The 25,829-nt window shown below is 39.0% G+C and overlaps 2 protein-coding genes across 5 annotated transcripts in view; one reads left to right on the top strand and one right to left on the bottom strand.

Annotated features, from left to right (window-relative positions):
• Positions 1–1,530: 1,530 nt before the first annotated feature.
• LOC124711437 (m-AAA protease-interacting protein 1, mitochondrial-like) lies at positions 1,531–16,599 on the top strand. 2 transcript variants are annotated; one of them, XM_047241514.1, is made up of 5 exons: positions 1,532–1,863; positions 2,027–2,198; positions 2,289–2,487; positions 11,694–11,790; positions 16,399–16,599. In XM_047241514.1, coding segments are annotated over exons 1-5 (567 nt in total). In that variant the 5' UTR covers positions 1,532–1,861; the 3' UTR covers positions 16,496–16,599. The 2 variants fall into 2 exon arrangements, with proteins under 2 accessions (XP_047097469.1, XP_047097470.1); XM_047241513.1 differs by having other exon boundaries at positions 1,531–2,198.
• Positions 16,600–25,427: 8,828 nt separating this feature from the next.
• LOC124711271 (nucleolar protein of 40 kDa-like) overlaps positions 25,428–25,829 on the bottom strand; it is a 67,045-nt gene continuing 66,643 nt past the window's right edge. The window contains exon 7 of one of the 3 annotated variants that reach the window (XM_047241252.1): positions 25,428–25,799. In XM_047241252.1, coding sequence (XP_047097208.1) covers positions 25,665–25,799 — 135 coding nt within the window. In that variant the 3' untranslated portion in view covers positions 25,428–25,664. The remainder of the gene's footprint in view (positions 25,800–25,829) is intronic. The other 2 variants (XM_047241253.1, XM_047241255.1) reach the window with 2 other exon arrangements.

Raw genomic sequence — 25,829 nt, 5'->3', positions numbered from 1 at the left:
ACCTCACAGGTAACTTTGCCGTCAAAGAAGAATGGCCCAATCAAGCCACACCACACATTTACTCCTGGCAAATTCACGGCTTTGTCTGAATGGACGTTCTGATTTTCGACGGCCCAGTAGATGCAATTGTGGCGATTTACTGTACCATTGATTTTGAACTGTGCCTCACCAGACCACACAATCATCTCTGCAAACTCTTCATCATTGCGCACCATGTTAGTAAACCAGTCGCAGTACTCCATTCTACGATCTGGGTCGTCCTCGTTCATTGCGTCTAGCAATCGTGGGATGTAGCACTTCCACTTTGCTGTCTTCAAAATTCGCCGAACACTTGAGCGATTCACTCCAGTTTCACGGGCACATTGTCTCACAGACTTCTGTGGTGAGCGAGTGAATTGTTGTAATACACGACGGGAGTTACGACTTGTTATCGTTACAGGTCGTCCAGATCGTTGTTTGTGTACATCTTCAACACAGCCTTTCGCTTCAAATTTGTCTCGAATGCGACGAATCGTTAAACGTGTCGGTGGCTCTGTTTGACACTCATTTCGCCATTGCGGTTGAACCTCATTAATGTTTTCGTACTTAAAATATCACTCAAAAACTGACATCCTTTCATCGAATATAAGCCTTGCGCCAGTCATGTTTACTCGAGTAACTAGGTGCAACTAAGAACAAAACACTGACTATCTGGCGACTGTCATCTGACAAAACAAAACAACGCAATACAATGCTTGTGTGACGATTGCTGGAACAACAAACTGTTACACTACCAAAGGTGAGACAACTCCGTCGGTTAGTTTGCCAGTTGTGGACTTTTATACAGTGGATACATTTTTTTGGAACCCTCTGTATAGGGGTAAAATCTGCGCTTCTCGAGCTTTTCAGAAACTTCGATATAACGGCGGGTTTTCTTCGAAAAATCAGGGTTTTGTGCTTCCAAGGATAGAGAATGAAGAAAAAATTGGACATAGACATATCTTCGATATATTGAGGACTGACACATCGAGGTTTGACTGTTGTTTAAATGAACCGTCGGCCTTGTTGACTGTCGACAGCGCATGTCCACTTTTCATTGTATGATTGAATATCAACGTATCTTTCAGTTTCACGACATGGCGACCAGGTCATGTGTAATTTCATTTGGATGATATGTGGGTCTGCACTCCTTCCACTTCATTTGGCTACTTCCAGAATAAACATGCTGAGAAAACATTGTAACAAATATAAGTGAGATACGCTTGACAGATTTGCGACGATCTCCTGTCCACACGCTCCAACTTGTCTGCGCAGATGTGATTTGAACCCACAGATTTGAGAGGTTTCGCTCAAACCTCCAACTCCAACTTCCAGGTTTGCACACAGCTCAGGTTGGTGCAAATCTTCTGTCCACACGCAACGATCTGTCTGCGCAGATGTGATGTGCGCAGACATTTGTGCAGACAGATCGTTGCGTGTGGACGGGCCTTAAGTGATACAGCCGCGAAGAAGAAGAAACAAAAGCAATCGAACGATATCGATTGTCAGTATTAACACTACTTGTACTTGAGTGCTTTGACAAGTAATAATGTTTTCGTTGGTCTGTTGACATATAGCTGAAAGTGTTAAGGGGAGTGTAATTTGAAAAGAAGGTTTAAGTTACATGTAACCGATGGAGCGGTCCAGTTGAATGTATCATGGCTGCCACATAACAGTAGAAATGAATCGAGCCCTTCTCCAAGCACTTCGTTTGGATTATTGAATTTTAGTATTGTATAGTTAGTTGCCAGCAGAAATTCGTTTAAATCGTTATGTTTACCACGGCCCCTCGAAACATATGTGGTAGATACCACTATAGTCGACTTAGCAGTTTGATTCGTGGATGTAAGAAGGACAATTCCTTTTTAGGCTGTTGTAATGTAGTTGGATTCCAAAATCACGTTCATCATTCGAGTATTCAGACGTTTACTGCACAAAAACATTTGTCTTTATTGCATACACGTTCTCATCGATGCATTAGAATTTTGAGTAGCCTTCATACTTACAGGTGTTTTCACAAGACATCTGTCGACAATGAAAAACCGAATAAACCGTTCCCAAAGGTTCTATACATACAGAATCCATTCTCGTGGTTAATGAATAAATTAGATTTTGGTATTTTGAAAAATACCTGGGATCCACAGTTCAATGAATCAGAATTTAAACGTGGAGCAAAACAGGTAGGCACTCTTCAGTGAAATGTAATTTTAGTAGTAACAACGTCTTATAATTGAAGTGTCCGCTGCTGAAATCTGTACATGTTGCAAAAGGCGGTGTCAACTATATCTCAACTGATTTGTCAAGATTTGAGGGATGGACTGGCTGGTCTTCTAACAAGGAAAGCAACAACCAAACTAATCCACGACATTGAAACATCATGGAGCGATGAGCAAAGGCGTCTTATTGGGATAGAACCAGAAGATATTCAGGTTGCTGTTCCACGGCGAGTTAATTTTCAGACCATAGTGGGTGAGCGGAAATTACGTTGACTTTATATATTTGTTTAAAATAAGAGCTTAAACCTAAAAATAATAGTGTATTTGCCTTTAACTAAAATGAAGTACTTTCTGTTATTGTTGTTGTTGTGGTCTTCAGTCCTGAGACTGGTTTGATGCAGCTTTTCATGCTAATCTATCCTGTGCAAGGTCCTTCAACTCCCAGTATCTACTGCAACCTACATCCTTCTGAATCTGCTTAGTGTATTCATCTCTTGGTCTCCCTCTACAATTTTTACCCTCCGCACTGCCCTCCAATGCTAAATTTGTGATCCCTTGATGCCTCAGGACATGTCCTACCAACCGATCCTTTCTTCTAGGCAAGTTGTGCCACAAACTTCTCTTCTCCCCAATCCTATTCAATACCTCCTCATTAGTTACGTGATCTACCAACCTAATCTTCAACATTCTTCTGTAGCACCACATTTCGAAAGCTTCTATTCTCTTCTTGTCCAAACTATTTATTGTCCATGTTTCACTTCCATACATGGCTACACTCCATACAAATGCTTTCAGAAATGACTTCCTGACACTTAAATCTATACTCGATGTTAACAAGTTTCTCTTCTTCAGAAACGCTTTCCTTGCCATTGCCAGTCTACATTTTATATCCCCTCTACTTCAACCATCATCAGTTATTTTGCTCCCCAAATAGCAAAACTCGTTTACTACTTTAAGTGTCTTATTTCCTAATCTAATTCCCTCAGCATCACCAGACTTAATTCGACTACATTCCATTATCCTCCTTTTTCTTTTGTTGATGTTCATCTTATATCTTCATTTCAAGACACTGTCCATTCCGTTCAACTGCTCTTCCAAGTACTTTGCTGTCTCTGACAGAATTACAATGTCATCGGCGAACCTCAGAGTTTCTATTTCTTCTCCCTGGATCTTAATACCAACTCCAAATATTTCTTTTGTTTCCTTTAATGCTTGCTCAAGATACAGATTGAATAACATCAGGGAGAGGCTACAACCACTGCTTCCCTTTCATGCCCCTCGACTCTTATAACTGCCATCTGGTTTCTGTACAAATTGTAAATAGCCTTTCGCTCCCTGCATTTTACCCTGCCACCTTCAGAATTTGAAAGAGAGTATTCCAGTCAACATTGTCAAAAGCTTTCTCTAAGTCTACAAATGCTAGAAACATAGGTTTGCCTTTCCTTAATCTTTCTTCTAAGATAAGTCATAAGGTCAGTATTGTCTCACGTGTTCCAACATTTCTACGGAATCCAAACTGATCTTCCCCGAGGTCGGCTTCTACCAGTTTTTTCATTCGTCTGTAAATAATTCGCATTAGTGTTTTGCAGCTGTGACTTATTAAACTGATAGTTCGGTAATTTTCACATCTGTCAACACCTGCTTTCTTTGGGATTGGAATTATTATATTCTTCTTGAAGTCTGAGGGTATTTCACCTGTCTCGTACATCTTGCTCACCAGATGGTAGAGTTTTGTCAGGACTGGCTCTCCCAAGGCCGTCAGTAGTTCTAATGGAATGTTGTCTACTCCCAGGGCCTTGTTTCGACTCAGGTCTTTCAGTGCTCTGTCAAACTCTTCACGCAGTATCATATCTCCCATTTCATCTTCATCTACATCCTCTTCCATTTCCATAATATTGTCAAAGTACATCACCCTTGTATAGACCCTCTATATACTCCTTCCAGCTTTCTGCTTTCCCCTCTTTGCTTAGAACTGAGTTTCCATCTAAGCTCTTGATATTCGTACAAGTGGTTCCCTTTTCTCCAAAGGTCTCTTTAATTTTCATGTAGGCTGTACTTAACCATTTTGCACTTCCTGACGATCTCATTTTTGATAAGTTTGTATTCCTTTTTCCCTGCTTCATTTACTGCATTTTTATATTTTCTCCTTTCATCAATTAAATTCAATATTTCTTCTGTTACCCAAGGATTTCTACTAGCCCTCATCTTTTTACCTACTTGATCCTCTGCTGCCTTCACTACTTCATCCCTCAGAGCTACCCATTCGTCTTCTACTGTATTTCTTTCCCCCATTCCTGTCAATTGTTCCATTATGCTGTCCCTGAAACTCTGTACAACTTCTGGTTTACTCAGTTTATCCAGGTCCCATCTCCTTAAATTCCCACCTTTTTGGAATTTCTTCAGTTTTAATCTACAGTTCATAACCAACAGATTGTGGTCAGAGTCCACATCTGCCCCTGGAAATGTCCTACAATTTAAAACCTGGTTCCTAAATCTCTGTCTTACCATTATATAATCTATCTGATACCTTTTAGTAATTTCTATTAGTCTGATAACTAGGCTGACAAATGACAATGAGTAAATATATTACAGTAGTAGTGGAATGTCCACATGTTTATATAAATACTAACAGAAGCTGAAAATACCTGCCTTTTTGCTTTCCTTTTTTTGAGTCCAGCTTTCGTAATTGTTGCACTCTTGGTCAGTGGTCTGATTTGATGCAGCTTGCCATGCTATCTACCCTTGCAAGATGCCTCGTCTCCACATGACTAATTCAACCTAATGCCACTTGAACCTTCTTACTGAAGCCCAGTTGAAATTTTACCCCCTGCATTATAAAACTTGCTGTTCTTCAGTGTCTCAGGATGTGTCCCAGCAATTCATTGTTATACCGTAAAGTTCTTTTCTCCTATATTTGATTCAGTAGGTCTACATTTTCATTTGTTATTTGATATAGGCCTATCCTAATCTCAGCATTCTTCTGTGACTCCAGATTTTGAAAGTTTCTGGATAAGGATAAATATTCTGTAAGAGTCATTGGTTTAGACCAGTGACTTAGTAAACATGTGATAAATGCCTAAAACAAATGGCGATTATAAAGTGATATTGTTGACAGTTTTTTCTAATGGAGGATGTCAAATCTAACACCTTTCAGCCGTCTAATTTCTGAACTGTTATTTTATTTGGCTGCCAGTTTTGCCAATTTATTATGCTATCTTCAGGCACCCTGACTGACATGTAGGAAGATTCCAACCTTGGTTCCAGTAAAAATAGGGGCCAGCATTCAAATACTGGTATTTGTAGATTTCTGCTTGATAGAGCGATCACTTAAGCCAACCTAACCTAGAGTTCATGTGAAACTACAGTTTACTCTGTCACCACAATCAGATTTTTTTGCTTCACATTTGTTGTTTTCAGTAACCAACAACAGAACTAGGAGTATACGAAGCAAAAGGAGATGTCACAGCAGTCATTGATCAAATCTAAAGACTTGTATCAAATATTCATCTTGACCCAGGCTTCTAGCTTCTCCTTGTCTGTACAGTCTATTGTTCATGCGTCACATATGTTCATGGCTACACTCGAGACCTCGCTCTTAAAATTTGCATTATTTGTTGCTGTTGCAAGTTTGCATTTTAGACACACTACTTTCGCCATTGTCAATTACGTCACTCCAAAAATGACTTTACTATCTCATTCCCTAATTTAACCTGTGTCCCTAGTTTTGTTTCACTTCTGTTGACTTTCATCTTAGAACCTCTGTCAAAGACATTGCCCATGCCATTCAGCTGATTTCCCCAAATTAGGTGTATCTAACAGAATTAAATTGTCCTCAGCAAACTTTAAGCTTCGTATTCTCACAGATGTAAATTTATTTTCTGGATTTCCCTTTAGTGCTTGCTCAATGTACAGTTTTCAAATTTCCCTTTGATTTCCTGTTAGTGCTTGCTCAATGTACAGGTTGAATAACATAGGGGATAACCTATAGTTTGATTTCATTATCTTCTCTGTTATTGTCTCCCCTTCACATCCTTCTGCTAATATAAACTGCAGCCTGGTTTCTGTGCAAGCTATAGATAACTTTTGACTCCATATCTTTTATCCCTGCTGCTTTCAGATTTTCTAAGAATGTTTCCTAGTTGAGATCTACATATTCTTTGTTGTTGACTCTGTAGAAGTGAGCCCATCTTTAGCACATTCAAATCCACCAATCCTGCAGATATACTTAGAGTTTGATTGTTGGTTGTTTAAGGTTGCAGTTCTGCAGGTCCATTTTAAGTCTGAAGTGATCTTAATAAATAACAAACAATTTTTGAGTAACATTTGTTATTGTTAAAGTCAATATTGTGAACATGTTATTTACTAAAATTGAAAAATCAGAATCACTGGCTTAACTAACCCAGCATTTCCTGAAACTGCACACACAACTGCCACTTTGCAGTGGAGGCTGCTTCTTTAATTTTGTGACATCATTTCTATGTCATCATGACATGTCTTATGAATCAATTTAAGTTTATAGTTTTAAGTTATGCTGATGGCCAATTATATGGGTAATTTCAGTGCTTCCAAATTTAGTAGTGCCTTACAAACTGCCACTTCTGTTTGCAAATTTGTGTTTCAAAATATTAATCTTAGCCTCCTTCCCCTCCGCCTCGATGTGTCCATCTTGTCCACTCCCCCCCACCCCACCCTTTCTCACTTTGAGCGTTTATTATTGTTAGTGCAAATAAAACCTTGATTGACAACTGAAGTCATTTAAAATGGATGGGTTAATTGGTTGGGATCATTGGTATATGAAGTATGACAACTGCTGGATCTGTGAGGATAGTAGCTTCAATGACAGTACTTTGTATAGTTTTAATCTGCAAACACACAGGATTACAAAGTTTCATGTGATTCATATTCCATAGTAGTATTCTAAACATAAGCCGATAAGCCATAAATACAGCTTTCATGTAGGCCTAGTCTATTAAACAAGATGAAATAGCACATTGTTATGTGTACAAGTTTTGCGTAAAATTTTATATAAGGAAAAAGAATATAAATGAGAGGAACAATTTCTGTAATGATTTAAATTACCTGCTATCAAAGTTAAAACTGACTGAAAGAGAGAATGAATCCACACTTTTTCACAGTGCGGCACTTTCTTTCGTGCAGCCGGTTTTAGTAGAAAATCTGTATATTGTTGCTTAAAAAACTGAATACAACATTTCTCTATTGTATATTATGTGTATATTTATGCATTATATATATTTAAAAAATATGGAGCCTGTGACTGTCAAATGTTTATTAGGGTATCGTGTAAAAATTTGAAGTAAATTGGTAGATCTTAGGGATTTTTGCAAACAATGTTTTCTCTGTATATAAAACTAGCCTTTTCCCCACCACGTCTCCTGATATGTGTTAGGCACATATGTTGCACACATCTCCTCCTCTTCTCTCTCCTATTGCATTTCTGGCAATCTCTCTGTCCACCTCATCCTACCACCTCTATCTGCCCGCTACCAATTGTCCTCCTCCTTTACCCCTCCCTCTGTCCATTTCTCCTCTACCTTCTTTCTGCACATCTCCTTCTCCCTCTGTTTCTGTCCATCCTCTCCTCCCCCCTCTCCATCTCCTGCAGAACCTATATTTATTCTCATCGTCGCCCTCCCTCTGTCAAAATCCTCCTCTTTCCCAGTCTGTCTATCCCCTCCTCCATCCATCTCAACATTGCCACAACTATACCCATCCACACATGTCATGCAGGTCAGAATGTATATAAGGGACTTGAAAACTCTCTTTTGCCCCTGACATACAAGTTGCCCTGGCAAAAGAGGTCGATAATGCAAGCTGATATTACTCCAACATGTTGTGCAGGGCACCCTTCACATTGAGGGCTGGCAAACTGTTTCTTGCCCCCAACATTTAGTCTTACCTGCAAAGCAAGTTGATAAGTTTGGCTGATACTGTTCCCGCACAACACTCATCCTGTGGAGGGCAAACTATATGCTAAGGACAGAAAAAAAAACACATTTTTGCTCATATCTCTGCTCGGAAAGTTATGAACTCCACAGTGCTGATTCTTGTGAAGTATAACATACAGTCAGCCTCCCTCCCTCCCTCCTTCCTTCCCCCCCACCCCAACCACCACCACCACTGCTTGCGTTCAAGTATATTACATATAATGCACACATCTTGTGGCCTGTCTCTCTCCCTCTCCCAGCCCATCTCCTTGCCTCCAGATATGTCCATCTCCTCTTCCTTCCCCTCTTTCTGTCCATCCTCTCTCTCTCCCCCATCTCCTTCTTTACATCCTCTACTACCTCTCTCTCCCTATCTACCCCATTCTGCTCCCCCCCCCCCCCCATCTCATCCTCTGTCCATCTCGACCTTTCTCCAGGCTTGTGTACTTTCACAAGAGATAGCTAAAACAGGGTGGTATTACTGCAGTGCATTTCTCATGCAGCACAGGCTATATGCTAAGGGCTTGGAAACCCTTTTCCTCACATGACGTGTGGGCTGCCTTGCAAAGCAGGCCAATACTACTCCAGCACAACGTGGGCTGGGAAACCGTTTCTTGCCCCTGATGTGTAGATTGCCCAGCTAAGCAGGTTCATAAGATTCCCATGCAGCATACCTGTGGTGCAAGTCAGTCAGTGCAGCAGGAGCTTAAACATCATGTTTGTGTCACCATAAATATTAGAGCTAGAGCATTATAAGCCCCTGTATGTTGGTCCTCTCAGGATAAGCAGTTTGTGTGTCGGATTTGCCCAACTTGGGTCCAGTGGCCTGTGAGTAGTTCTTCTACATACATACATAAAAATTAACCGTACTGAGAACACCATTCAAATTATGAAAGTCTTACAAAGATCCCAGGCAGTTTCTGTATGCTGAGAGGGCCTGCGTCAAGTGCTCTATAGACAGCTATTGCTTTTGCCTACAGCTGTTTGTGCTTCACAGCTGAAAGCTATCAAAAGCAATGCTGGGTGTCAGTGATTTCCTCAAGTTGACTCAACTCTAGGAGTGTCTTGGTAGTAAAGAATAAATTCATTAAAACTTCATGAATGATGCAGCATTTTTTATGCATCTCCATGTTTATCATGTAATATCCCTTGAAGTATGTATCATACAATGATATATTTGTGTAGGTACATTCAGTGGCATATGTGAATATTGTCTGTGAAAATGTCGTGCACAATGTGGCAGTTGTTCTTGCATCTCAGTGTTTGACATCATATCTCCTAAATTATGATAGGCAACTGGTTCTTAACCCCACAGCAATTGTTGCCTGGCGATAAGGGATATGTGTATCAAGTTTGGTTGAAATTGGTCCAGTGGTTTATTTTTATATGTATGGACATAGATATATAGCCTTTCCTCCCTCTCTGTCCACCTCTTCTTCCCTCCCCTCTCGGTCCATCTACTCATCCTCCATCTTTCTCTGGCCATCTCATCCTCTCCATCTCCCATTCTCTTTGTCCACTTCTGGGCCCTGTCCCCTTTCTTCATTCATCTTGTCTTGCTCCCCACTCCCTAGCCGTCTCCTCCTGCCCCCCCCCCCCCCGCCCCCCACTCTGTACACCACCTTCTCCTCACCTCACCCTATCCAGCTCCTCTATTCCCTTTCCCTATCCATTAGTTTCTCCCCTCTCTGTCCCTTAACCCCCCCCCCCCCCCTCACCCTATGAATCTCCTCCTCCCCCTCTTCCCATCCATCTTCTTTTCCCCGTGTCCTCTGTCCATTCCTCCTACTCCCCTGTTGTTCTATACATCCCAACCTGCCCTGCCTCTATCCATCTCAACCACCCTCCTCTGCATGTGTGCCCCTACAAAACAGATTGATCAAGCAAGCTGATACTACTCCATCCCAACAGGCTTGTCGTGTAGGGCAGCCTACACAAATGGGACTGGAAAATTGTTTCTTGCCACTGACATGTAGGCTACCTTGCATAACACATCCACAAGGCAGAGCAATACTATTCCCACACCACACACGTTGTGCAGGGCAGCCTGTATGGCAGGAGCTGGACATTTTGGCTGTATCTCCACGTGTATTGAAGCTGACCCTTAACATAGACAAGTGTAATGTATTGCGAATACATAGAAAGAAGGATCCTTTATTGTATGATTATATGATAGCGGAACAAACACTGGTAGCAGTTACTTCTGTAAAATATCTGGGGCACGTTTCATCACAGGGTTATTTGGTAACTGTGATAGCGTTATGGAGATGTTTAGCGAACTCAAGGGGCACTCTCTGCAAGAGAGGCGCTCTGCATCGCGGTGTAGCTTGCTCGCCAGGTTTCGAGAGGGTGCGTTTCTGGGTTAGGTATCGAATATATTGCTTCCCCCTACTTATACCTCCCGAGGAGATCACGAATGTAAAATTAGAGAGATTCGAGCGCGCACAGAGGCTTTCAGACAGTCGTTCTTCCCGCGAACCATACGCGACTGGAACAGAAAAGGGAGGTAATGAGTGTGGCACGTAAAGTGCCCTCCGCCACACACCGTTGGGTGGCATGCGGAGTATAAATGTAGATGTAGATGTAGTAGGTTTCTTACCTCGCAGTGCTGCTACTCTTGAAGTTTTCAGTTTGTGTACCAAATTTGGCTGAAATTGATGATGTTTGGGAGGAGATCCTGGACAGGCATCATTACTCTGTTTGATACATATATATTAAAAAATATTTAGTTTCTCTCTACCCAAACATTTATTACAGTATCATGTATTGAAGTAAATTGGTCAAGAACTTTATCAGATTCTACTAACAATAGTAAACAGCATCTTATCTTTATGTAGTAATGTATATTGATTGAACTGGGTTGAAAATGGGGAGGGATGTGGAAGAGTTAAAAACAAGTAAACTAAAATAACTAGACAAATGCCAAAATAAAAATCAAACATAATGTTGTTGTGATGTGCAGAAAATGGTTCCATTTGATCAGAGGATTGTGAAACTGAAATTCTATTTTGTGTAGGTAAAGTATATAGAGAGTTATCAATGCTTGTCAGTTAGTAGTAATTAAAACATCTTTTAAGTAAAAATAAGTCATTTTGATTTCTTGCTGCAGCAGAAATATCTCAGCCTTTTCTAAAATAATTGTCAGAATTAAGATCAGCAGTGCACTCATATGAAGCTTTGCAGGATTAGTTCATGGAAGCCATCCCACCAAAACTATTACCTCACTGTGAATAAGTTCTTAGTTCCAATAAATGTTAGGAAAGCTGGGGGTCAGTTCTAAAGGAGAAACCAAATGTCAAAACGTGAACCACATGAAGAAGCTGATAAAGCAAATACAAGTAAAAATAACTATATGAAAAGGATGTATAATTTTAAGCAGCTCTATGTAGTGCTTATGTTACAACAGAACCAATATTATTATGTACAAATTTAGTTAATGAATAACTTTTTGGCCATGTATTAGGTTTTAAAAAAATCAACATTGTCCAAAAATATCCATCATGATATGTTTCAGAACAGAAGTTTTGTGATGTGGACATGGTTTTTGTCGCCCTGAAGACAGCTGAACACAAAAGTTCAAGTGCCTTGATCTTCATTGAAATATTAGCAAGGTAAGATGACTCACTAACCTCAAATGAATAAAAATTAATTAATAAAATGCTACATATATACATGTTACAGAACTAATAATATAACAGGAGTTACAGCAACCCATGTTTAAAAAACCAACTTTCTACACAATTGATTGATGCTACACACAAACAAAGGCAGACAGAAATGCTTGTTTTTGGTATCACAGGTCCCTTCATCCAGCAAAGAGAGGACAGAATTGGATGAAGTAAGACTAAGTTATTCAGAAATTCTCTTGTGACCCTGAAGCCAAGGAAAACAGAACTAGGACAGTGAGAGGAAAATTGTATAATGAAATGAAGTTAGTTAGATAACAGGTAAAGTGGAATACAAGGTTAGATAGCTACCGAAAAAATAAGAAATTGGTAAATATTGGGGAAGAAAAAACTAAAAAGTATGGGCTGAATTATAAGAGGGGCAAAAAGTTCCTGAAGATTATGGGGAAGAAGATGACAGAAGCAGATGAATCTAATAGAAATCACATAGTCTACAAGTAAGGAAATAATTAAATTGATGGGTGCCAAAACGCATTATGGATCAAATGCCAAAGAACAAATTTCTGATAACTACTGCAGATCTTGAGGACAAGATTGATGAGATACAGACTGTACTCCATGACAAGGAACTGAGTACTTCCTGTATTATGTATCTGTTTTCAATTTGTCATTATGGACGAATTAGTGATCCTCCTGCACACACAAAGCAAACAATGAGTTAGGCTGTTCCAGTGCTACTTCCAAAGTGCTGTGAGTATAGACTAATTGCCAGGTAGCCCTATTGCACGCACGCTAACCACTTGACTGCTCCTGCCTGTAGGTGTGAAGCCAGGTCAGTACGTTTGCATACGCAACATGGCTAGCTGGCTGCCTGCCTATGCCCCAACTGTTTGTCCATAGCCTCGTGACTACCCTTGGCTAGAACAGTGTCCAACACGTAATTACAAACAAAGGAATGAGTTAGGTAAGATCATATCATCTGACCAGCAGAGGCAAAGAAAAGTTACTCAAGGAAATTGGTGAGACTGGCCCTATTTTTGGGCACATTTAAATCACAACCTGGATTGAGAATTTGGGTGATTCATTCAAGCCCAGAGCTGTGTTGCAAAACATACACATCTTTCTTAGTTTTGAATACAACTGGTTTTAAGGAGCAAGACTTGAGGGAGGCTAGGATGTGGTAGAGTCGGCATGTGGCGTGGGCATGTGGGGGTATTGGTGAGAGAAACTGTGTTCTTACACAGTACACCAACACAGCATTGTATAACAAGTATACTCATTCAGTACTGACAGCTATGGTGTACTAATGCAGAAATGAGAGTACAATCTTTTTCATTATTCCACTTTTAAAAATGTATTTTGGCTTTAAATGTTCACTCTATTCACTTCCATGCTTTCCAGTCCATTGTCAGCATTATTCCCCTATTCTTCAGCTGTACCCCTAAGTTGTTCCCCTGCAGTTATGTAAATCACATTGGATCAAGTGTAGTCTATCACACTATTTAATCATATCTAAAAACAAAGATTCTGTCACTTACCAAACGAAAGCATTGGTATGTTGATAGGAGACAATAAAAAAAAAACACACACACACACACAAATTTCAATCTTTTTCATTATTCATTATTCCGTTCGTCTTTCCCTCTCTCCTAATGAAGCAACCTTGGACTGAAATTTGTGTGTGTTTGTGTGTTACCAACGCTTTCGTTTGGTAAGTTACAGAATATTTGTTTTTAGATCTATTTTTCCCACGTGGAATGTTTCTCTCTATTATATTCACACTATTTAATCAACTACATTTGAACACAGTTTCTGGTATAGCCTCTGCCATTGATTCTATGGATTAGCACCAGTTATCATCCCTATCACTTTCATATCCATTACATGTAATTAGAATATTCCATTACCAGTAGGGCAAGCAACCCATTTCACAAGTAATCACAAAACACTGTTACTATTTTTAGAACCATAATCATGTCAGAACCAGTTGTAGCTGTTTGTTATCGATGGATACCTGGAAAAATCTCATCTGTACTGATAGGGAGTTGGTGTAACTGTTTTATGGCTTTCATGAGTGACTGTGTTGGGTAGAATAAGGCAGAACAAAAGCTGTATTCCTACAAGTCGTGAATCACACACACAGCCTAAGAACATCATGTGCTATGCAGTTCCTTTTGAAACAATTACATCATCATCAGCATCTTGTTTGTCTAAAAGCACTCCCAAAGTGTTCTGAAAATTGTCACAGGGAATTTGCTGCTACTTAAAGTTCAGGTTAAATAGTTGATTTCCACAGCTCTGTATGTAAAAGTGGCACCAAGAAAAGTCTGTAAGAGGGTTGATGTATGTTAGGGAGAATGGCCCACTTGGACAAATGAAGTGTTTACATGTGATATTCCACGGATAGGGCACAGCTGTAGACCTACTGTGCTCTCTGCTTATGTGTCTTGTTAAACTGTGTGGGCAGTAGTATGGCATACACAACTGCTGAATATGTCAACATGCTTTTGATCTTTCTTACATCTGATAACAGCACTGGAATTGCTGTTAGTGAATATGCTGCCAAGTATCTAGAGCGACATTATCAAGACAAATATGTTTTTGTGTGGATTTCCACCTTTGCAAGAAAAGTTCTTCCCCCCCACCTTCACTGAATAGAGATTATCTACAGACTAGCAGTACTCCAGAGCTAACCAAGAACCGATTCTAGAAGCTATACACCAAGTATGTTAGGAAAGTACTCATGAGGTAGTAGGGAAACTGCATGTTTCACAACACATGCTTCTTGACATGTTGCACAATGAAGGGTTACATCCCTAGCATTATTTGTTACAATGCCAACATCCTAAGGATTGCTTTCTGCAGATGCCAGTTGGTGAATGGTTCCAACAACAATAGGGAGCCAATAATGACTTAATAAAAATTGTAATATAGTCTGATTAAGCAGCATTCACACATGACTATATCTTAATATGCTTAGTGCTTTCCATTGACATGTTAACCCACACATTACCAGTGCCTCTGGATACATCAATTTGTGGGCCAGAATATTGGGGCAGTACCGCAGGTCTGCACAGGTTGCTGGATTGGTTGACTGAGTGAAACTATGATGCATTTATCACAATTTGCCTTAAGATATTCTACTTCTTATTGAGCAGAGGTTGTGCTCTAATATGACGATGCACCTGCAAATTTTGGAAGAAATGTGCAACATTATTTAAGTTGACGCTTTACCAGGAAATGGATTGGCCATGGAGGTTGTGTGTTCCATCTTCCGCATTTGTCTGGCCTAAATTCCATTTATATCTTTCTGTATGGACATGTGGAAGAGCATGTTTATTCTTCTCTGCCAATGAATGTGAAATAGCTGGTACTGTACTTCTATGCTGCTCTTCTAACTTGTTTCAGAGAAGCAAGACCCTGCAGATCACTAATGTTTAGGGATGCAGGGAGGTCGCTTTAAGCATTTGTTCTGAAAGCTGCGTCTGTTATGTGGAAGACATGTTGTCACTGATGGCGTATTTAAAAGTATTGCAATTGCTGCTGTTAGTAAATGTAGTATATATGTTTAACATCTCCTCATTGATAAGTTTTGTAATTATATCTATCATATAATCATGATAAAAATTACCTTACTGATTATTACTCTTGATGAATATTTATGACATGTTTGACAAATGATTGTTATGTTTAGTGTTTTAAAAGGTCTACAGTACAGTATTAGTGGGTGGATCAAAAATAGAAATTGCCTAGGCCTGTAATCAAACTCAAGTATTCCAATACAAAACACTACCCACTGCTGCATTCACTGGAGAGCACAGATGTATTGAACTGAATGAAGATACTTGTCTTACATTTGATAAGAGTGTAGCCTAATTGCCTGCCTTTGGCATTGATTTTCTACAAAAAAAATTAAGCATGGGGTTAAATTATTGTACTTTTAGTATGCAAGGAACTGCGTTGCGATGTCAGGGTGCAAACATTTTGGTTCATTCTGAATATATGCATATATTAAAAAAATTAGTTTGAATCACATTCACTATTTTGTGTTTGCACTTTGTTTATTGGAAAATATGTAGTAGCGAAGAGATTTTTGTTGCTGAAGGAAGGATATTTTGTTTTATAGTGTCATCAGCCTGCACTACACTTGCTTTACCTTATTATAATTTTGAATTTTGTATAATAAGCAGCGGCACAGAAATGTAAACAGAATATCCTCCATCATGTGGCAAATTAGAAATGGCAGAAGATAGGGATGCAACTTTTGTTACCACCTTCTGGCAAAGTAGCCAACTTTAAACTAGTTTCCACCATAACTAACTGCATAAATGAGCCCAGTGAAACGCAAGTGTATCTCACCTTCAATAGTATCATGCTTAAGCCACTGCTTTGGTGTTCAAACGAGCCTTCAAACTATCGATCTTAAGGTGTGTCTGTCTTTACTTTGCAAGTACCACTCTCTGCCCAATCAGTTTGTGTTTTATATATGTTTGACGCTGATTTTGTTTTTGTAAGTTTTCTTCCAACAATAACACAAAATTATCATTAAAATGGTAAACTGTATATTTATATGCTTTGAATTCTTGATTTCAGATTTCATAGAAATTATACAGAAGGAAGATTACCAGACTGGACTGTCTCACTGTTCCGTGTAACTCGATTTGATATACGCCCAGTTCCTGCAGGGTAATGGCTCCACAACTGCAAGATTTTAACTTGTTTTGTGTCTGTCTCAGACAAATTGTTGTAATTCATAGTTTTAAAAATGAGCTAAATATAAAAGTATTGAGATGAGTTACCTTTATTTTTGAACTGAGCACACTACCTTCTTGTAGAGGCAGTTTTTGTACAGCTAAAAGTAATTTCTGAGAATGTTTTATTCCTTCTGAATTTCTAAAATTATGAAAATAATTATTTGTGCACAATTCAGTACATTGCACAACTGACTTGTTGAGTTAGAAAACATTCATTTATGAGCAATATGATTACCATCAATGGCACACAACTAACACATCACTATTTATTGGCACCAATATGTAAATGTAACACTATTCAGGTAACAGAATCTATCAAATTACACATGGAAGAGCTTCTTTTATATTCATAGAAATATGAAAATATTGGAATGAATGCATATATACTGTAACATTGTGCAACATAATGTTCATTTCAATGACTGCTTCACAGCCTGCGTCATCTGGATCTTTCCTACCAACACTAGCTTTTCTGAACTGTGCAGGTAGGAACTCTCCCCACAATATCATTCAGGAGGAAAGGTTCAAACCCACATCTGGCCGTCCAGATTTAGGTTTCCTGTGACTGCCCTGAATCGCTTCAGGCAAATGCTGGGATGGTTCCTTTGAAAGAGCACGGCTGATTCCCTTCCCTAATCCGAGCTTGCGCTCCGTCTCTAATGACCTCGTTGTCAATGGGATGCTAAACACTAATTTCCTTCTCTCCCCGCAATATATCCCAAATTCCTGTAACCCTCCTGGGCTCAATCTTCAGTAGTCATTGTCCTTTACCCATTCCAGCATTACACAGCCCTCTATTCCACCAGTGCATGCAGTCCTTTTTACTTCTCTCCTTTTCAGCCGCCCGTCCTTCCCAGCCTAACCTCCCAATGGCACCTTGATGCCCTACCCTCTTCCCACCTCATGCCTGTATGCTCCCATAAGCAGCACTTTACCATCCCCTACCCACCATGACCCTGCCTCCTCTGTACCCCCGCCACCCAGTTTGTTTCTCCCGTTGCGCACTGCAGCTCGCAGTATGGCCATGGCAACTGGAGATTGTCATCGTGTGTGTAGAGAGAGAGAGAGAGAGAGAGAGAGAGAGAGAGAGAGAGAGAGTTGCATTTACGTGTGTGTGTGTGTGTGTGTGTGTGTGTGTGTGTGTGTGTGTGTGTGTGTGTTTTTTGTCTAATTCTGATGAAAGCCTGTTTGGTTGAAAGCTTTATTGGACAATCTTTTTATTGTGCCTATCTGTGACTCAGCATCTTCGCTATATGGTAGCAACTATCCTTTTCATAGTATGTCAAATTAAACACCTTTTAGCTGTCCAATTGTCAACCTTATTAGGCAACTGATCAAAGCAGGAGCTAGCAACACTGGTATTAGTAGATATCTACCTGCTACAGTGACCCAATGACTTAGTAAAATGCTGAAACTTGATGCCCAATAAAATAAGGTTGACAATTGACGGCTGAAATGTGTTTAATTTGACATCCTCTATCGAGCAGCCGAGTCCCGCAACAATCGCTAAAAAGATGGTCATAAAAGACTTTTCATAGTATTGTCATTGTTTGATCGTAGCAACTGAGGTATCCAGGCACAACTCATGACAGTGGCTTAGCCAATTCAATGATGCAGTGAATGGTATGTTTGTTAAGAAAGTGTCTGTAATTACTGAATCACTTGGTACACAGCATGCTATGAAAAGTGCGACAGGGACGGATGAGAACAGGTCTTAACAAGGAGACCACACAGCAATCAGATGTTTTTTTTTTTTTTAATTATGGTATTTGAACTTCAGGAGTAGACTATTAATTCGCCAAAGCTGCTCAATGCAGTTCTTCAAAAATTCTCAAGAAAATCGGTCTTCAAATTTCCTGACTTTCCTTAATTCACAGATCTAGGATGATGATTCTGATGGGCCACATGGCTCTATGGTAGAAAGTTTTCGCCTGCCAGTTGGGCAGCCTGGGTTTGATTGGCAAATGCAAACTTTGTTTCTAAGTTGAATCTTTTATCAGTATTTCCTCTGTAAAATATATGAAGATGGAAAAACTGATTTGTTATATTTTTTATTTTAAAACAAATGTTATAAACATCATTAATTATGAATTTATATTTGCAATGAAAGTGAATTTTTTGTGTTAAGTAGAGAATTTTTCATAAAAATTACAGAAATGTGTTAATCAGAATACATTTCATAAATTTTAAATTTAAATGAAGTGGGCCAGCACTTCAAACTTTTTTGAAATATTAAATATTTTACAGAGCCCTAAAGTAAGCAAGACTTAAGTTTTGTATTAATCCTTCAATTATAATTATTCAATGAAAAACATACAAAAATTGGTATATTATACAAACTGACTTCCACTACATAATAATAAACACACAATAATACAATAAACAAAATACTGTGTATTGATTCCACCGTAAATTGATAAAATTGTTCCCATTTAATGAGAGGCATTAAGCTGTTTCTATTTTTGGCCAACGGTCCAATGTCAGGCTTCATAGAGGAGAGCTGAAGGCACATGTCAAATTCAGCATCCAGTCTATTGCAGGCTTTTGTCTTGCATATGCTGAGAATCCAGTTTCACACATTTAAGTTGTTGGGAACATGAGAAGAACAGTCTCAGCCTGTGTGGGAAGTTGTAGATTTTTGGTGCAGGGTTCATGATAAACATCCACAAGTGATCAGAATGAGGTTTTCACTCTGCAGCAGAGTGTGCGCTGATATGAAACTTCCTGGCAGATTAAAACTGTGTGCCGGACCGAGACTCGAACTGGACCTTTGCCTTTTGCGGGCTAGTGCTCTACCAACTGAGCTACCCAAGCACGACTCACGCCCCGTCCTCACAGCTTCTGTTAAGTTCGGAAGGAGCGTGAGTCGTGCTTGGGTAGCTCAGTTGGTAGAGCACTTGCCCACGAAAGGCAAAGGTCTTGAGTTCGAGTCTTGGTCCGGCACACAGTTTTAATCTGCCAGGAAGTTTAAAGATCCACAAGTGATACTGTTTTAAAGTTTGTCCATGCTTGAATCTGATGCCATTTGTGACAAGGATTCATAGGTTTCATTTGACATATTTTCTGGATTGTACTAAAGGATTCTGAACCCATGATTTCATTCTCCGTCTTTTTATTCTGCTCTTCAGGAAAATACATCTCAAAATATGATACATATCATAGAGACACTGGACCAATCCTTCAAATGTTTCATCTGGTAATTCTGCTGCCTCACCAAAGAACACACTGTTAAAAAGCTTTCTAGTTCTCTCTTCCAACGCTATCCAAAAATCTACTTTCTTTTTTTAACACAGTTGTTAGTATTGAAAACTATTATCTCTTTTCATTGTAAAGATAATTTTAATTCATCAATTTTTCCAAAGATATCTGCCAAAAAAGCTAGTCTGAACAACCAAGTCATATCACTCAAATGGTCTTTTAATTTAAAAGAAATGTCATTCATAAAAGCTTGTAATTTAGCTCTGAGTTTAAAGAATCTTGTTAAGGTCTTACCCTGAGGTAACCATGTAAACTTGTTGTTGAACAGTAATGTTTTGTGTCTGCTTCCATAATCTTCAAAACAGTTTGCACTGAAAAGTAACTGATTATCTTTACTTAATTAAGAACCAGTTTTAGATTTGGTGGCATCTTTATTGTGAGTGTTTGTTTATGAAATGGCTGGAATGACAGTTTGGCACTTTACTTTTTCTCAGTGATACTGCTCCTGCTGTTTTATCAGCCTTTGACCAATCTGTACAAATATTGATAATATCGTTCCAATCAAGGTGGTATATTTCAAACCAATTGTTTATCATGTTAAAAATTTATTTTGCAGTAGTGTCAGTTGGCAGTGATGCACACATAAGCAAAAGCAAATCATCTTCAAATGAATGTTTACATGGTTATCATAACATTATCAGCAAGATGGCCAGTCCAGTGTCATCAGTCCATCATTTGCAAGATGAATTTCTGTGAAAGCAATAAGCTAGTTCCCGTTTGATATAGCCTGCAAGAGCATTAATTCAACATGAAACAGTGTTGTTTGAAAGCAGACTGTAGAAAGATACTTTATAGATTTTTCATTGTGTTATGTCTGCTACACATTGTTTTATTATATTACCGGTGATAATGTATACTTTGTCCGCTTGTGCATTGTGATAGATGACCAAATACAATGTCTCTCTAGTTTTTTCATTCACAGTTTGGGTCACATACTTCAGTGTTTTTTTTATATAGCTGTTCTTTCTTATGTATAAAAAAATTGTTCATTCTGGTGTTTGTAATTAGGGTGCACACTTTCTAAATGTCAGTGCATCTTAGTAGGTACCATGGCAATGTTTGGAAATAGCTTGCTGTATAACATGCAGGGAAATGAGAATACTATGGGAAGCAAACTACCCACCATACAGCAGAGACTTAAGAGTCGCAGATAAGCCTATCTGTGACTCGGCATTTCAGTCTATCCTTTCCATAATATTATCATTATTCCATCCTAGATTTTTCCAGTGCATATGGTTGAGGCATTTGTCATGTTTTCTTTTTATCACCTTTACTGATCATTAGATACCTTACTGCTTGAAACCATGGAGCCTGAAGTTGTTACAGCATCATCTTGAACCTTAGTCTAGATCGGAAATCTTTGAGCTTAATGCTGCATCTTCCGAATGAACCACCTTTGAACTTTAGATGCAAGATTTTGTTGCAGCATCTTTAAGCCAAAACTCTATCCCGTCTTTTAAAATCAAGAGCGTAAATTTACAGTATGTCAAATGTAGAATAATATCTCCACAAAATATTAAATTTTACAACTATAGTCAACAACAAGCACAAATCAGATACGCAGCAGTCAGTGTGTAGTGCATGGTTTCGCCGTGCCAAATTTGACTACACATTGCAATCGCAAACTCGTGTAGAAACTATACTCTGTGCTACTCGGCATGGATTTATATAGCCCCAGGTGGTAAGTATAGACAGCCAAATGAGAAAACTGCAAACCTCTTTGTACAATTATTTTTTTTGATCATAGCATCACTGTGCATTCATTATTCTGCTTGTTGCCTGATTGTCAACTATTATGCATTGAAAGAAGAAGAGAAAAAAATTCTAAAACCAACATTGATACAATCTTTATAAGAGCTGTTTTTTGTCAGTGCATGATGTGCTTTGTTCTTTAGGTTGGTATTATTTTGGCGGAGACCTCACAAAGCCTCTGGGGCTGCACATAGGACACTTTTGAGTATAACTGATGTACGTATTTGAATGGGGGGGGGGGGGGAGGGGATGAATGAAATAAGACTCAAACCAGTGATTACCTGTCTCGAGCAGTAAAATTTTTTTTTCCTTTTTGTCTGTAGGTATTTTACGCTTCGTGAACTATGCAACTTTGTTCAAAAATATCCATCATCTGCAAATCAAACCTGGGCCACTCACATGGCACAGAGCATAGTGGCTCATCGAAAAATTGTTATAGCTGTAGTGAGTTAAACATGGTTGGAATACCTCAAAGTTTATTTTCTCGAGAATTTTTGAGTTACATCAGACTGCTTGGGGTGAATAATATTTTAATTCTGAACCGCATGTACTATAAGAACAAGAAAATTACAAAAAATCCAGTTGCCTTTTGGTTTCTTTAGTAAGACAGAACTCAAGACCCCTGATTTGGTCATTTTAATTATTTTGCTGAAAAGCAGTTTGTAGGCCTCATGAGATCAAGCTCGGCCAATAAAAATAAGATATAGCACTTAATGAAACCTGCAGCACGGCACAGCCTGATCTGAAGCCAACCCACAACAAAATAATTTACTACTTGATTGCTACTGCATCTATGGACTTAGTGAGATTTGACGGGAAGGTCCAAGAGGACACTGGCAATATCTCAAAAGGACTCACCAACTGTTTTGACATAGATTTCTCCACTTAATAAGTCCAAAAATGGTCTCCTCCATACTTCAGTTTGAATCAAAGCATGAGAAGTGGTAGTGGCAACTCCAAAAATGACCTAAAAAAACAGAATTAGCTAAAAGGTTATCTGGATAAAACTAGACCATGTATGTGTATCATACCTCTGCCCCAATTGAATGCTTCAATATTGTAGGTCTTCAGGCTTTTGTGTGAAGGCATTGTCATGTTGGATAATCATGTTTTCTGCAGGTAATCCACAGAGTCTCCATCAGGTGCTCTGAGGCTGAATCCATTGTGGAATGGGTCCAGTATTTATGCCTCTGTGGGGCTAAGCACTCATCAATGATCTGGCACTCCATCCGATGTACTACTAGCACCAACTGTAGTATTTCCTAGCTGTAGCTGTTCCGACTGCTGTGCGTTTCCTTTTTTTGGCTGTTGTCAGTTAATAATTTTGTCATCTCTCATTCTGTTCTACCTCCCAAGTTGTACTGTGAGTTCAATCTTCTGACTTCAATCATTTAAGCTTTCCCATGGACTACGCTGTTCTATTACTGCAGCAGGTCATGTCAAATGCTCCGTATGAGGCCTGCACCCGCTAGGAGCAGCTATCAGATTATTATCTGGCCGTGAATGTCCAGTACCACTTGTGGGCGGAACAGAACATCAGATGACAACAGCCACAAAGTGTACAGCAGTCGGAACAGCTACAGTTGTAAAATAGTACGGTTGCTGCTATGAGCAGCACAGACCTCGGAGCACATGGAGCAGTGCGGACAGATCAGAGCACCTATCCCTACATAGGCATAAATAATGGTCCTGTTCCACATTGGATTCAGCCTCAGGGCGCACGTTATGAAGACTGTGAGTTACGCTATTGAAATATCAGGCAAGTACAGTATGGACTACTGGAGAGGGAAGTGTTATTGCTCATTTCTGGGCATGGAACTATGTTTGGGTCACAAGAAGATTCTGACCCTTTATGTGTTGCAATTGGTAATGTTCACCATGCTGACAAATTATAAAATCAGCTACATAAGGAATATAATAATAGTTTATTTGAATTTACTGACAAAGGAACAACATAGCTTATACTACTTGTGACAGTTTTGTGATCTTGTAACTTTGTGGCTGATGCATCAAACTGTAACAATAGTAAACAGCTACATGTAAATCTTGTTTATATTTTTGAAGAAGAATATAAGAAAGTAAATAGGGGTCTGGCTTTATTTCCAACAATTTGTGTGCTGCTCTTCAGAAGCACTAATGTCACATTTTATGTTCTTGTGTGAATGACAAGATTTGTTGCATCATCATTCAAGTCTGATACTGAAAAATGCCAAGGAAAATGGTTTCAAACTCCTTTAAATGCTCATATAAAAGTTTTGGTGTTAAAAATACGAACAGCAGGGCTGGTTATAGAAATTGGGACATATTTAACTGGTAAGAAGTGAAACTGTTAGTACTCAGGAATCACTTGGATTGATGGTAAGATGTGTACGATTTTGTCTGAGTACTTCAATTAGCAATTTCACATTAGGACATCAGCTGGTGATATTCACACTTACCGTATTTCTTGAATCTAAGCCGCACTTTTTTTCCAGTTTTTGTAATCCAAAAAACCGCCTGCGGCTTAGAATCGAGTGCAAAGCAAGCGGAAGTTCTTAAAAATGTCGGTGGGTGCCGCCACAACTTAGTTCTGCCGTCGAATATATGTAGCGCTACACAGGCATGCTTTGTAGGGTGCTGTTTGTAGGCACAAAGATAAATACTGGCGCCAAAACCTCTGCGTCAGTAAATAAATTAAAAAAAAAAAAAAAAAGTGGAAGACAAGCTTTTTTTTCTCCGCGCCGAGTTTCAACCACTGCATTTTCATACATTATCCAACGAAGTAAATACTAATTCCGTATTGTTCATCTTCGAATGTAGCAGCATTTCAATGTACTACGAAAACCCGACTGGCAAGAATGTTTAGGATGTTTGTCAATATGGCCAATTCTACGTTCTGAATTTTTTCCTATCTGTGAGAAGAGATGGTTGCTAATACGAACTTTTATAAATTGTGAATCACATGCAGTATTCTCGTCACCATAAGAATAATACGAATATAAACATTTTGCCATGTATTGTTTCGTGTTTGCTACTATCTCATTTAAATCCTGTCTGTGTAATAAACCACAAAACTAGAGTGAGACAACAGCAAACGCGGAAGAATATACATATCATGTCATGTGTATATTCGTATTATTCTTATGCTAAACAGTGATACAGTCAGAAATGAAGCGAGGCAATTGCCTAGATTTTTAAATCTAAGATGACTAATTTCTGTGCAGAATGTAATGTACTAAAGAGGCGCCTGCAAAGATTTTCAAACGGAGAAAAATTTTCGCTAAACTCTCGTTCAGAACATCTTATCATACGCAGTCTATTATTTGGTTCTTGTTAATCATTATCAAAGAAAGCAGCAGTGTGAGTAACAACAAATAGCAGTCTCTTGCCATTGTTTCGCTAATGAGACGATTCCTCTCTCTCTCTCTCTCTCTCTCTCTCTCTCTCTCTCTCTCTCTCTCTCTCTCTCTCTTTTTCTTTTTTTTTTATTTGTAAGCGGCGGTAGCGCGCTCAAAAGCAAGCCATGCCGCGATCGGCGACAGGCCGTAAATACGCAGTATCAGAGTACGACAAACAATGCATGACACAGTACAGTAATGCATTTTCAGCGTAGAGTGACGTAAACACCTATAACAAAGAAAAATAAGCAATCAATTCAAACCAGACGAAGCACGTGAAAAAGGAAGGGTACCCGTATAAATACAGACGGAGCGCCTGACGCATAGCAATGGCTACCTGGTAAAGCTTAACTGCTAAGCTTACGACTTGAACCAAACTACTGTAGCTGTATCGTCATTCATTCGACCTAAATTGTCTCATATTACAGTGGACCAATTTTGTTTCGATTTGGAGATGCTGCCTAAAACTTTTCTCTCCCCTTGAATTTCGAGTCTCAAATTTCAGGTGCGGCTTAGATTCGGGAAATTTTTTTTCCTTGATTTCGAGTCTCATTTTTCAGGTGCGGCTTAGACTCGAGTAAATACGGTAAATTGATTTTCTAAAAACATAACAAGCAGTTTTTTCAAGTTCATTTTTACTAATCATAAAAGGTGACTGTTGCATTTGCCTGAAATTGTCTTTGGTAAAATCAGTATCTTTTTACAATAGTACAATGTTTTACTGTTTCTTCTTCTTGGAAACACTTTCTGGAGATAATGAATGGCTTCTCTTTCTGCGGGACTTTTCACTATGATGTCCCTTTATCTTCCTTTCATTATTTGGGCTGCTGCTGGCTGATTTTTCAGAACACTGCTGGAAAAAATTGTAGGGATAATCACAGAT

Source organism: Schistocerca piceifrons, chromosome 8 (genome assembly GCF_021461385.2).
Source record: "Schistocerca piceifrons isolate TAMUIC-IGC-003096 chromosome 8, iqSchPice1.1, whole genome shotgun sequence".
Taxonomy (NCBI): domain Eukaryota; kingdom Metazoa; phylum Arthropoda; class Insecta; order Orthoptera; family Acrididae; genus Schistocerca; species Schistocerca piceifrons.
This window is presented reverse-complemented; position numbering and strand designations above follow the sequence as displayed.

What these genes read in the sequence shown, in the direction of transcription:
- LOC124711437 (XM_047241513.1), top strand. Translation starts at nt 1,791, where the DNA reads ATGTTTACCACGGCCCCTCGAAACATATGTGGTAGATACCACTATAGT. An exon ending in TTAAACGTGGAGCAAAACAG is followed by an intron (nt 2,199 to 2,288) that starts GTAGGCACTCTT and finishes ATGTTGCAAAAG; the next exon opens with GCGGTGTCAACTATATCTCA. An exon ending in TTCATTGAAATATTAGCAAG is followed by an intron (nt 11,791 to 16,398) that starts GTAAGATGACTC and finishes TCTTGATTTCAG; the next exon opens with ATTTCATAGAAATTATACAG.